The sequence below is a fragment of the Microcaecilia unicolor genome, chromosome 1, assembly GCF_901765095.1.
Source record: "Microcaecilia unicolor chromosome 1, aMicUni1.1, whole genome shotgun sequence".
In the NCBI taxonomy this organism is placed as follows: domain Eukaryota; kingdom Metazoa; phylum Chordata; class Amphibia; order Gymnophiona; family Siphonopidae; genus Microcaecilia; species Microcaecilia unicolor.
Window position 1 is genome coordinate 124,986,204 of NC_044031.1, and position 14,192 is coordinate 125,000,395.

At 46.4% G+C, this 14,192-nt stretch overlaps 1 protein-coding gene across 1 annotated transcript in view; it reads right to left on the minus strand.

Annotated features, from left to right (window-relative positions):
- MINDY3 (MINDY lysine 48 deubiquitinase 3) overlaps positions 1-14,192 on the minus strand; it is a 468,791-nt gene that overhangs the window by 117,212 nt on the left and 337,387 nt on the right. The window contains exon 12 of the mRNA XM_030199997.1: positions 1,352-1,424. Coding sequence (XP_030055857.1) covers positions 1,352-1,424 — 73 coding nt within the window. The remainder of the gene's footprint in view (positions 1-1,351; positions 1,425-14,192) is intronic.

Below are 14,192 nucleotides of genomic sequence, written 5' to 3' on the forward strand. Positions count from 1 at the left end.
ATACTACAGATTGTCTGCAGCATGCGCAGAGCAGCCACGCTTAGCAATGGGCTGCTCTGGGCATGCTCGGCTGGCCGAATGGCTTCCTCCCTGTCGCATGCAAATGAGATGGGTACCAAAGCAAAAAGCAGCTCATTTGCATGTGATTCTCTTTGGGAATCCATCTGTATTTCCAAATCGGTAATTTTTATCAATTTGAAAATACGAATGGATTCTTAATGGGGATCTTAGTGCATATAGGCCTCAGCCTCCTACCAGAAATTTCCCCAAATCTCTGGCAAGCTCTGGTGCCACACTGTCTGAGCACTGAACAGAACACAACCAGGGCAGGAAGCACACAGTCAAAAAGGCACCCTAGGAGATCTAGGGCTGCAGAAAGATGAAATAACATTTTTGCTGCAGGAACTTGTAAGCAGCTGCTCTCTTTAGCTGGTCAAATAAAGGGCTGAAAAGCATCTGAAACATCACAGATATACATACCAATAACTTGGGACGAATAGGGATAAATTCCCACAGCCAACACTGTAAAATTTCTCCCTATGTTATGTATACAAAAAAAAAAAATAAATAAACACTGAAATCACAGAATTGCTAACATATTCTTAGTGAAAAGTCTCTAGTTTAGATGTTTAACACTACAGGTTAAGCTAAATACATTCCAGAGAAATTTCATTTTATATTAGGGCTACAAGTTAATCATAGTGATTAAACTCTGTGATTAATGCCTTAATTGTGGTTTTAAAAATTAATTACCTTGCAACGCCTCATGTCTTCTCCAAACAACTCTTCTGCTCTCTTCAAGTCTCAATCCCTGTCCTTGGTGCAATCCAGCATCACCCCCTCCCCCCATATTGTCTTCTGTTGCAGCCTGGTCCAAAGCTTTCTCTCTGGCCCATCCCACCCATCCATAAACTGGAAGTGACATCAGAGGAAGCTGCTCACCACCATGTTTGTGTGGCTGCTCATGGGGATGGGGATGGATGGAGAGATGCTGAACAATGGGAGGAAGTGAGAGAGAATGGACCATAGGAAAGAGAGGGAATGGACCTTGGAAAGAGGAGAAGGAAGAAAAAGGGAGAGATGTTGGATCTGGGGGATGGGAGGAAGAGAGATAACCAGACCACTAGGAAGGGTGATGGGATTTGATATACCACTTTCTGTGGTTACAATTAAACCACTACATATTATATACAGGTACTTTATTTGTACCTGGGGTTAAGTGATTTGCCCAGAGTCACAAGGTGCTGCACTGAGAAATAAATAAAAGCCTTAATTGTGCAATTAATTGCGATTAAAATTTGAAATTGAAATGCGATCCTATTTATATTTTAAAAATAGCCAAATACCTTACCTTCAGGGTCATAAGTTTGGAAAACTCTTCTAGCTTGTTCTGAAGGTGCTTCAGGAGCAACAAGAGTCATTTCCTAGAAAGGAAAATTACATTAAAGTACTGCAGAGTTTTTAATACAGAATTCTTTAGGAATCTAAAACTTCCACTGTTAAATTGTTAGGTTGATTGTGAGCCCTTGGAACTAGGCAGAGTGCTAGGGAAGACCAAGCTCACGTATACAGACACAAAAGGGCTACAAAGCCTGGCACACTCAGGAAGACCAGCGAGCACTACCAGAAAGGAAATAGACCACTGATATGGGCCGCAAGGCCAACTGGAGCCCACACGTACATATGGCCCAAAGGCCAAACTGGAACCCAAACACACAAAAGGGAAGGGAAAAAGAATAGAGAGAAGTCCCTGAAAGGACCGGCACTCAGGTCACACCATGCTGCGCCACACACAATCACCAACTAAAGGTCACAAGACCAAACACACAGATACTAACAAATAAGGGAACCCATATAGAGAGGCAGCTCAAGCTGTAGCACACAGCTAGGCAAGGAGCAGTCCTCAGGGCTAAACAACAGATACAGCAAGTAAGGGTAAAGGCAGACCACACAGAGAGACTGCTCAAGCTACACAGCTTAGATGAGGAACAGTCCTCACAAGAGCCAAAAACTAGATACGCAGGTAAAGGGTTAAGGCAGACTACACAGAGAGACTGCTCAGCTACACAGCTTAGATGAGGAACAGTCCTCACAACAACAGATACAGCACGTAAAGGGTTAAGGGGGAACCCAAATGGAGGAAGTAATCTCCAGGGACTCACCCAGCAACATAGCAGGAAGGGGTAAAGGCAGAGCACACAGGGAAGCAGCTCACAGCTGAACAGTAGCAGAGCACACAGAGAGGCAGCACACAGCTGAACAACAGCAAGCAATCAGAGGGAGCAGACTGCTACAGACTCAAAGAACAAACACAAAGAGAACAATGGCAACTACACAAAGTGAATTCAAACTGTGCCACACGCACAAACTAAGCAGAAGCAAGGTAAGCTCACAGCTGAAGGAAAATAACGCTAGAGTGTCTTAATGCAGGCAAAGGTAGGCTTAAATAGGGTCTGGCATTTGACGTCAACTGCCTCAGACGTCAGCCCAATCCCTGATAAGACCAATCAGGAGCGAGACCCAGTCACTACCCTGCCTGTCCCAGTAGATCATAACAGAAATATTAACATTAAGGCCAATAGGTACTAAAGTGTTGTAAACTTTTGCAGTTACTGCATGTTACTTGCATTGTACTAGTTTGCAACTCTACAATAAAAGTTTTGTGTGTATCACTGATCTGCTTTGTTTGTTTCCACATATAATAGAGCATGACAGCAGTTCAAGGTGTGTAGGGAGAGTTTTCTACAGGATGACCGTGGGATTTTGGAAAAAAGCCAGGGATAGTAATGTCCTGATTGAGAAGGAAAGGTGATACTGCCTTGGGAAGAAATTTTGGATGGGTTTAGAGGACAACTTTTGTGGGGAAAATTTCAGGAAGCAACGATAGTGAACCAGAGCCTGAGATTCACTAATTCTCCTGCCCGAGGTGATGGCGACCAGAAAATAGTTTTCCCAAGTCAGGAACTTCAAAGAGGTAGTGTCAAGTGGGGAGACATAAATTGCAAAAGTACTACATTGAGATCCCATTCAGGAGTCAGTGATTGAACTGGAGGTCTAGCATTCCAAAGACCTTTAATGAAGCGGATAATGAGAGGATGAGATGAAATTGACTTATTGTTCGAGTCATGAAGACTGACATTCCTGCCACGTGAACTCTTAGTGAAGAAATTTGAGGTCTAAGTCTGAAAGGTCCATAAGGTATTGCAGAAGAGTAAATACTGAGCATGTAAATAGATTGGTATAATGAGACTTACACCATATTGAGAATCTTTCCATTTAAAATTATATGATTTTTGTTTAGATGGTTTACAAGAGGCTTCAATGATGTGTAGAATGTGATAGGTAACAGTTCTATGTCTGCTTCTTGAGTCTCCAGGCTGTTAATGCATGTGACTTGAGATCAGGGTGAAGGAGACGTCCTTCCTACTGAGTGAGTAAAGGTTGGAAGGATGCTGAGGTGGATGGGCTGGTCTATCACCAGAAAAGCCAGCCATGGGTACCAGGCTGACATGAAATTAAGTCTACTTGAATTATATTTGTATGACTTTGGAGATGAGAGGAATAGGTGGAAATGCATAAGATGGTCCTGTTTCCAAGAGAAAGTGAATGCGTCTGTGGAGAAACTGTCCTTTGTTGGGATTTTGGAACAATAGAGGTGGCATTTCCGATTCAGATTTGAAGAGGTAAACTATCGGAGTCTCCCATCTGCAAAATAGATATTGAGTGGCCTGATTGGAGAGGGACTATTTATGTGGTTGATGAAATCTACTGAGATTGTCTGCTAGTACATTTTGGTATCCTTAGGATATAGGTGGCATAGATTTGAATGTTTAGATGTTCTATCAGTGATAGGATGTGACACACCTCCCTGCATAGAGGTCAAAGGCCCCATGCCCCCCTGCTTCTTTTAGCAGAACATTTCAATTTCACTGTCTGTTCTGAGAAGGGCAGTCATGTTTATCATTATAGTTTTGAATGCTATTATAAAACACTAAATTGCATGAAGTTCTAAGATTTAGGTAAGATTTGGACTCTTCCAATGCCCATTGTTTCTGAGTCTGGAATTGTCGAAGTTTTCCCCATCCCGTTAATGAGGCATCTGTTATTAGCCTGAGGTCTGGGTTGTTGGGATGGTATGGAGCTCCCACTAAGAGATGGTGCGGCTTTTGCCACTATGTGAAAGCTTACTTGATTGAAGAACTGACCCATATTTTTTTGAGAAACAGGCCAAGTGTGCTGGTTCTATTGAAATTTAAGTTCCCATTGAATAGGTCCTGTGAAATTTTGCTGTAGGAATGACTGATGTGGCAGCTGCCATGTGGCCCAGAAGTCGAAGGAATGTCCTTGCAGTGCATTTCTGAGCTGACAAAAACTGTTGGACGAGAATTTGCATAATTTGCAGTCAGTCTTGATGGAGAAATGCTTTCCCTTGTATTGTGTCTATGTGTGCTCCGATTAACTATATAGTCTGAGTAGGGACAAATTTGGATTTTATTTTGTTGTTGATGAAACCAAGGGAGGTAAGAGTGTAATTGTAGCTGGAGAAAATGAATCAATGCCTGCTGTGATCATGCAGAAAACTAGCCAATCGTCCAAGGATGGAAACACAAATATCTCAGGTCTTCTGAGATGAGAATATAGAAACACAAATATCCCAGATTTTCTGAGATGAGCAGCTACTACTGAAAGACACTTTGTGAAATATGCCCCAGTATGTCAACTGGGGTTATCTGGCAAATCTTCATTATCTATTCCCACTGAAGACAGCCCATCTGGCAGCAATGTATGCCAGGGAATTTTCAGGCACTGGCCCAACACTCTGGAATAATTTACCTGACAATGTGTCTGACATATGTCTACTTAGACATCCGCAGGAAAGTTAATGTTTACTTTTTTTTTTTTAAACGCCTTTGGAACTAAGGTCATGCTTTGAACTGCTCCTCTGTAACCAATATCTGTCACCTAGTATTTGTTGCTGAGTTTGTGTGACTTGTTTTAAAATCTTCTATGTATCATATTTTTGTTCAATGGAATCCAGTGAGGACAATGGGTTGGATTACAAAAATGTGTGTTCAATAAAGGATTGATGTGAAAATGACTGAATGGATGTGCTTTCTTTTACCTGCTCTGGCAGCCTAGATCATCATTCAGTCCTTTAAACACTTCCAGCCTAATGGTATCATACAGCTTTATCTCCAGGCCCTTGAGCTGGATACAATAAGGATAATCCTGTAGTGCAGCTGTGCCAGTCCATTTATCTTTCAGACTCTGTTTTGCTTGATGTCACATTATTGGTGTCTGCACTGCTCCTCAGAGCACCTTGCTGCTCTAACACTACAACTGTGCGAGATTTGTCCATGGCAGCCTTTGACTTCTGCAGTAGACACTGAATTACTGTAAATGATCCTTTCCCTAATAACCTCATTCTCCTCCTAGGTGAACAAGAATCCTTAATGTACTGCCCAGGTGGTGGAGATTGGCCTCTAGATCCTGATGGTTCACCAATATTCAGTTCCCTCCCTGAGTTTTTATTTTGTTACATTTGTACCCCGCACTTTCCCACTCATGGCAGGCTCAATGCGGCTTACATGGAGCAATGGAGGGTTAAGTGACTTGCCCAGAGTCACAAGGAGCTGCGTGTGCCAGGAATCAAACTCAGTTCCTCAGTTCCCCAGGACCAAAGTCCACCACCCTAACCACTAGGCCACTCCTCCACTCCACTTACTTCCCTAATCCCACTCCCCTCCCTCTTTCACACTTCTCTCTCCTACTTCTGCTCCTCTTCACCCACTTACCCAGCCTGATACTGCCCAGCTCCCTGCTGGACTTGTGGCGTCCCTCATGACTCCAACTGTGAGGCTGCTGTGACAAACTCCTGCTCTCTCCTCTACAGACCTGCAGATGCTGGCCAGACAAGCTCTTGACCAGTCTCTCTCCTTGCACACCAACTCAGGTGGTATCTAGCTCTGTAATTTCATGTAACAGTTATGCCCAGATGCTCCTCTCTTCCACATTCGAAAATGAAGAGATTGACAGAAAATTGTACTCTAGCACCCAAACTTCCACACACACATATCAAAAACCAATAGAGAGTGAAAGCAATCAAGAAGGAAAATTGTCTTACCTGATAATTTTCTTTCCTTTAGTCACAGCAGAAAAATCCAGAGACTTGTGCATTATGACCATCTACCAGCAAGTGGAGAGAGTACCAAATTGAATTCTGCCACAATAGGATGGTATGCTCCTTGGTCAGCAAGACCAAAAAAGTGAGGCAACACAAAAGGATGATTCCAGAGAGCTGGTTCAAAAAGCCTTTAATACAGCCCAAACTTCAAAGGTATACAATCACCTAGTGTGTATTAGACTCGACACGGCCATGTTTTGGCACAGATGTCTACGTCAGGAGTCACAATACCTGTCAAGTCCAGTGCTGCCTGAATGTTCTGAACACATGTATATATAGAGAACTGGGAAACAAATCCAGCAATGAAAAAAGGGGGATGCCAACAGCGTATCGTTCATCTGGTCAAAATGCAGCTGTTTGTAGGCATCCGTGCCGAAACACGACTGTTTTTGTATAGACTAGGTGATTGGATACCTTTGAAAGTTTGGACTGTATTAAAGGCTTCTGAAACAGCTCTCTGGAATCCTCCTTTTATGTTGCCTCACTTTTATTTTCTTGCTGTTGCATATTCGTGGGATTGTGACCTCCTCCGTTCCTTCTTGAATATGCTCCTTAGTCAGTCAGTATTTCTCCTAACAAAGCAGAAGGAATAATAAGATAAACATTTCTCCCTTCTCACAGAAATGAGGCTTAAACCTGTCAATTAGAGAGCTATACATAGGTAACCACAGCAAGATACCTAAGCAGAGAAACAGACTGAAATGATAGTGTGGAATCCTGGATTCATCTGCTGTAACTAAAGGAAAGAAAAGTATCAGGTAAGACATACTTTTTCCTTCTTTGCCATGAGCAGCAGACAAATCCAGAGACCTGTGGGACGTAGCAAAGCAGTCCATAAGTAGGGTGGGATCTAGACACAGCCACGGAAAAAAATGATGCATGGGATCCAGACATAGCGGAAAAAAACCTGATGCACCAGAGGATCCCTTACACCTAGCTGAAACCATCAACTGGACAAGATTTGGAAAATGTGTGTCACAAAGACCAAGTAGAGAACCTTAATAGAGGAAAATGAAGAGGATATGTGCCCAGAGGACATATGCCCAAGCAATAGGCACCTGACTCCAGCGACCTATGGCTGTATATGAGGCTACATTCCCCCAACAGGGACCCACTTGTTGTGACCCTTGGAGGTGAGCCTAGGACTATAGCCAGATTTCTGACCACGACAGACAGGTCACTTCTGGAGTTGAAGGAGAAGAGGCAAGGCAAGATAGTCATACCCATTGAACCTGACTTACCTACAGCCTTGAATAAACTAATCACTTGTCTAACATCAATCCAATGAATGGGCTAAACACAACAAACTTTGCCTGAACCCAAGTAAAACTGAGCTTCTCTGGGTCCCTAACACAAGTGGATACATACCTGACATCAAAATACCTTTGGGAAGTATGAACCCCCCCTCAAATCACAAATCAGGAGCCTTGGAATACAGTTAGATTCAACACTTGAATCTAACTATATTCCAAGGTTCCTGACTTGTGATTTGAGGGGGAGTTCACTTACTCTGATTCCCCAAATCCAAGCAACCTTCAAGAGCTGCTTCTACTATTTGCGACAGCTACGCTGCCTCTCTCCTTACACTGAGAAGGTAAATCTTATCCCAGTTGTGCATGCCATGGTAACATCAAGACTGGATTACTGCAATGCACTATACAATAGTCTGACTACAAAGGGCCTGCACCAGTTGATTCAGAATGGAGCAGCAAGACTCATAGAAGGTTGCAAGCGACGTGAGCCCACCACACCATTTTTGCAAAACTTCATTGGCTACCAGTACAATACAGGGTTAAATTTAAAACTCTATGTCTGATCTTCAAGGCCCTGAAAGGAAATGGCCCCGAGTATCTGAAGAATAGGATGATCCTCCACACATCGCCAAGGACACTAAGGTCCTCCCAAGGACTTTCACTAACTGCACCCTCTCCAAAAGACATTACACGATGTGATACCTGCAAGCGAGCCTTCTCCGGAGTAGCCTCCACTCTCTGGAATGCATTGCCTGAAAGGCTCCGCTTAACACAAGACTACCTCTACTTCAGGAAGCAGGTGAAAGCTTGGCTCTTCAACCAAGCCTTTAATGGAAGAAGTAACTAACTTGTTAGTCTCACTCACACACACAAGGATTGACTCGGGTGCACATACTGCAGCGGGACATGTTTATCCACTCCGATCCTAGCTGAGATAATATTTAACCATCTCTCTGACCTCACGTGCAACTTTCTTCAAATCAATCACCTTACTTTCTAATTCTTCCTACTTTCTTACTCGTCTATATGTTACAACTTTGCCTTATCCTTCACTACCAATTATAATGTTCTAGTACATATTGTGTTGTCCTTGCAAGTAGTAGACCATGCCATACTTTGTATTTTTACTGCTCTAATTGCCTATTGCTCATGTTTGATCTATTCTTACTGTACACCGCCTTGAGTAAATTCCTTCAAAAAGGCGGTAAATAAATCCTAATAAATAAAATAAATAAATAAATAAGATCTTGGCAGAGCAGGAAGCTAGGAGACAATGCTGAAGCTTGGCACAGCAGCAAGCTAGGAGACAATGCTGAAGCTTGGCAAGGCAGGAGAAAGGAGACAAGCTGGACTCGGCTAAGCATGAATCAGGAGACGAGAGGGAGTTGGCAAAGCAGGAACCAGGAGGAAAGCTGGACTTGGCAAAGCGGGAACCAGGAGACAAGCGGAACTTGGCAAAGCGGGAACCAGGAGGCAAGTGGAACTTGGCAAAACGGGAATCAGGAGGCAAGCGGAACGTGGCAAAACGGGAACCAGGAGGCAAGCGGAGCTTGGCAAAATGGGAATCAGGAGGCAAGCGGAACTTGGCAAAACGGGAACCAGGAGGCAAGCGGAACTTGGCAAAACGGGAACCAGGAGGCAAGCGGAACTTGGCAAAACGGGAACCAGGAGGCAAGCGGAACTTTGCAAAACGGGAGCCAGGAGGCAAGCGGAACTTGGCAAAGCAGAAAATAGGAGGCAAGCTGGACTTGGCAAGCAGGAACCTGAAGACAAGCTGGACTTGGCAAAGTGGGAACCAGGAGGCAAACAGGACTCGGCAAGCAGGAACCAGGAAACAAGCGGAACTTGGCAAAGCAGGAACCAGGAGGCAAGCTGGACTTGGCAAACAGGAACCAGGAGGCAAGATGGACTTGGCAAACAGGAACCAGGAGACAAGCTGGACTTGACAAAGTGGTAACCAGGAGGCAAGTTGAACTTGGCAAAGCGGGAACTAGGAAACAAGCGGAACGTGGCAAAGCAGGAACCAGAAGGCAAGCTGGACTTGGCAAACAGGAACCAGGAGGCAAGCGGAACTTGGCAAAACAGGAAACAGGAGGCAAGCTGGACTTGGCAAACAGGAACCAGGAGGCAAGCGGAACCTGGCAAAACAGGAAACAGGAGGCAAGCTGGACTTGGCAAACAGAAACCAGGAGGCAAGCGGAACTTGGCAAAGCAGAAATAGGAGGCAAGCTGGACTTGGCAAGCAGGAACCTGAAGACAAGCTGGACTTGGCAAAGTGGGAACCAGGAGGCAAACAGGACTTGGCAAGCAGGAACAGGAGGCAAGATGGACTTGGCAAACAGGAACCAGGAGGGGAAGGAGCTAGACTTGGCAAACAGGAACCAGGAGACAAGCTGGACTTGGCAAACAGGAACCAGGAGACAAGCTGGACTTGGCAAGCAGGAACCAGAGACAAGCAAGCTTTGCAAAGAAGGAACCAGTTGCAAAGACACTCGATGTGGGGCTGGGCTTGCTTAAAAGGTGCCCAGGCCCTAGATGTCACCTCGCTGCACCCTTCTATCATCCCGCCGCTAGCCCTATAACAAACGGGCTGTAAAGTAAGTGACAGCGAGTGCAGAAGGACGCTGCCCCATCAAGCCTCTCTGAGAGGTAAGTGCAGCAGGGTTTGGGGCCTGGGATCATAGCAATGCCATGACAGTACCTCCTCCTCAATGGCTCCCCCCCTATGCCTGGGTTTGTGAGGGAACAGGTGGGGAACCAGTGGATGAGGACTGGAGTATGGACATGAGCCACCAATTCCCAGAAATTGTCCTTGGGTCCAAAGCCCTTCCAAGCAATGAGATACTGCAATCTGCTTCATACCCTTTGTAAGTGCAGTATACCGTGCACTTTGTACTTCTTGTCTAGGTCCACTTCAACCGGTAGTGGTGTAGGGAAAGCCTTAGTTGTTTTTCCTTAATAACAGAGGTTTCAGCAAGGACACATGAAAAGTGTTGTGGATCAGCAGGTTAGCTGGGAGTTTTAGTTGGCACTTGACAGGGTCAATCTAACGAGTCACTGGGCATAGCCCAATGAACCGAGGGGCAAATTATGCTGAAGATGCTTTAAGGCATAGATTCCATGTGGAAAGCCATACCAGGTCCCTATCTGGAAGCAGGGCGCGGGGCATCTCTTTTTGTTGGCTTACTGCAGTGATTTCTCAGTCGTCTGAAGTAGGAGCCCCAGGTGGTCTTCCAGATTTTAGAAAGTGAGGCAATAGTCTTTCAACCACAGGGATGTTTGGGCAAAGGAATCTTTGGGGTGTTGGCCAAAGACAATCCAAAAGGAGATGGTCCCAGTGGAAGCAGTCACATGATTATTATGACAGAATTCTGCCCATGGTAACAGCTGAGACCAGTTGTCCTGTAGGACAGAGACAAGGCTTCAAGAAGGTCTTCAGACTCTGATTTGTTCTCTCAGTTTGATCATAGTCTGTGGATAATTGGCAAGCTTGAGGAGAATGCCAATTTGACCTGCAGGGAGCGGACTGAGGCTTCACCAGAACCTGGAAATGAATCGTACACCTCGGTCAGAGACGATGGACATGGGTAAGTCATGCAATCAGAAGATATCCTTGAGAAAGCACTGGGCCAAAGTGGATGCAATTGGTAATCCAGCAAGAGCAACAAAATGGGCATTTTCAAGAACCAGTCCACCACCAACCCAATGGTATTATAACAATTAGAGTGGGGAAGATCCGCAATGAAATCCATCACAATGTGCATCCGTGGTTTCTTAAGTATGGGTAATGGTTTGCAGAAGGCCCCAGGACAGGTATGGGAGGGTTTCTGGCAGGCACACACAAGACAGGCTGAAACGAATTCCCTCACAACTTTCTTGAGAGTGGGCCACCAATATGAGCTGAAGATGAGCTATGTGATACCTCACATTCCAGGATGACCAGTAATTCTAGAATCATGCCCCCACTTGAGGACGTCCTCCCAAAGTCGTCTGGGGATGATAGTCTTGCCCAGAGGCAGCAATGTGATAGTAGCAGTCAAGATCTGGGCTGGGTTGATGACATGATAGAGGTCAGACATCTCTTCATTGATTTCCAAGGACCGTGACAGAATGTTCCGCCCTTATTATTCTTCACTGATCAAAAGTGCAGTTAGAAATCAAAACGTGAAAAAAACAAGAACCATTGGGCGTATCGTGGGTTAAGCAGACATGCCTCTTGTAGATATAACAAACTTCATTACGGATCGCGTCAGTATAATGAAGGGGAATTTGGCCTCTCGAGTAAATGGCATCACTCCAATTTTATGGCCAAAAGTTTCTGGTCTCTCTATTGTATAGTCTCTCTTGGCTGGAGGAAAACTTCTGTGACTGATAGAATTGAAAATGAACGTGCAGAACACTATTGTTAGTAATATGTAATTTCTCTTTAAAATCGAGTGTAGTACCGGAAGAATGGGAGGCTAGCCCTATAACGCCGATATTTAAAAAAGGTTCCAGAGGGGATCCAAGAAATTATAGACCGGTGAGCCTGACAGCGTCAACCATTTTGCCCGGCACCGACATTATAAAGAACAAAATTACAGAGCATATTCAAAAGCATGGATTAATGAGACATGGAGGGGCATAATCGAAAGGGACGCCCAGGTTTTGCTGAGGACGTCCTCCACAAAATGTCCCGGCGAAGGGGTGAGGAAACCCGTATTATCAAAACAAGATGGACGTCCATCTTTTGTTTCGATAATACGGTCGGGGATACCCAAATCCTGAAATTTAGGTCGTCCCGAGACTTGGTCGTTTCTGATTTTCGGCGACAATGGAAACCAAAGACGCCTATCTCAGAAATGACCAAATGCAAGCCTTTTGGTCGTGGGAGGAGCCAGCATTCGTAGTGCCCTGGTCCCCCTGACATGCTAGGACACCAACCGAGCACCCTAGGGGGCACTGCAGTGGACTTCAGAAATTGCTCCCAGGTACATAGCTCCCTTACCTTGTGTGCTGAGCCCTCCCAAACCCACTACCCACAACTGTACACCACTAGCATAGCCCTTACAGGTGAAGGGGGCACCTAGATGTGGGTACAGTGGGTTTCTGGTGGGTTTTGGAGGGCTCACATTAACCACCACAAGTGTAACAGGTGGGGGGATGGACCTGGGTCCGCCTGCCTGAAGTACACTGCACCCACTAAAACTGCTCAGGGACCTGCATACTGCTGCGATGGACCTGAGTATGACATTTGAGGCTGGCACAAAAAAATTTAAAGATTTTTTTGCGGGTGGGAGGGGGTTAGTGACCACTGGGGGAGTAAGGGGAAGTCATCCCCGATTCCCTCCGGTCATCATCTGGTCAGTTCGGGCACCTTTTTGTGGCTTAGTCGTAAGAAAAACAGGACCAGGTAAAGTCGTCCAAGTGCTCGTCAGGGACGCCCTTTTTTTCCCCATTATGGGGTCGAGGACGCCCATGTGTTAGGCACGCCCAAGTCCCGCCTTCTCTACGCCTCCAACATGCCCCTGTTTACTTTGGTTGTCCCCGCAATGGAAAGCAATTGGGGACGCCCAAATCTGCTTTCGATTATGCTGATTTGGGCGACCCTGTGAGAAGGACGCCCATCTTCCAATTTGTGTCGAAAGATGGGCATCCTCTCTTTCGAAAATAAGCCTGAAAGCCAACATGGATTTAGTGAAGGGAGATCTTGCCTCACCAATCTATTACATTTCTTTGAAGGGGTGAACAAACGTGGATAAAAGTGAGCTGGTTGATACTGTGTATCTGTATTTTCAAAGGGCATTTGCAGTGGTATGCTGGAGCCGGCTCGCAAGAAACGGTTGTTAAATTTTGCTCCGACTTACGAGCCGGTTGTTATGTGCGAGCCGGCTCTCCTCCCTCCGGATCTGGTCCCTTACCTTCGCCTTGTCCATCGAATTCTTCGGGGCAGGCAGTCTTGCCTGCTCGCTGCCGGCATTGACCCTCCCTCACAGCTGGTTCGCTCTTTAAAAATGGCCGCCGAGACTTCCAGAGGCCGCACCTGTAAGTCTCGGCGGCCATTTTGAACAGCGATCCGGCAGCGGGGGGGAGTCAGCACCGGCAGCGGGCAGGCAAGACTGCTTGCCCCGAAGAATTAGATGAACAACTCGGGAGGGGGTGACAGGGGAGAGAAGGGAGTCAGTCGCTGGACATGGGTGGCTGGAGGGGGGGCAGGTGAGAGAAGGGAGTTGTTGGACATGGGTAGCTGGAGAGGGGGGGCAGGGGAGAGAGGTCAACTGTAGTAGTAGTAGTATGGGTGGCTGGAGGGGGGCAGGAGAGAGAGGTCAATCGCTGGGTATGGGTGGCTGGAGAGGGGGCAGGGGAGAGAAGGGAGTCGATGAACATGGGTGGCTGGAGGAAGGGGGCAGGGGAGAGAAGGGAGTCGCTGGACATGGGTGGCTGGAGGGGGGCAGGGGAGAGAAGGGAGTCGCTGGATATGGGTGGCTGGAGGAGGAAGGGAGCAGGGGAGAGAAGGGAGTCGCAGGACATGGTGGCTGGAGAAGGAGGAGGGGGCAAGGGAGAGAAGGGAGTCGCTGGACATGGGTGGCTGGAGGGGGGCAGGGGAGAGAAGGGAGTCGCTGGATATGGGTGGCTGGAGGAGGAAGGGGAGCAGGGGAGAGAAGGGAGTCGCAGGACATGGGTGGCTGGAGAAGGAGGAGGGGGCAAGGGAGAGAAGGGAGTCGCTTGGCATGGGTGGCTGGAGGGGGGCAGGGAGAGAGGTCAATCGCTGGGTA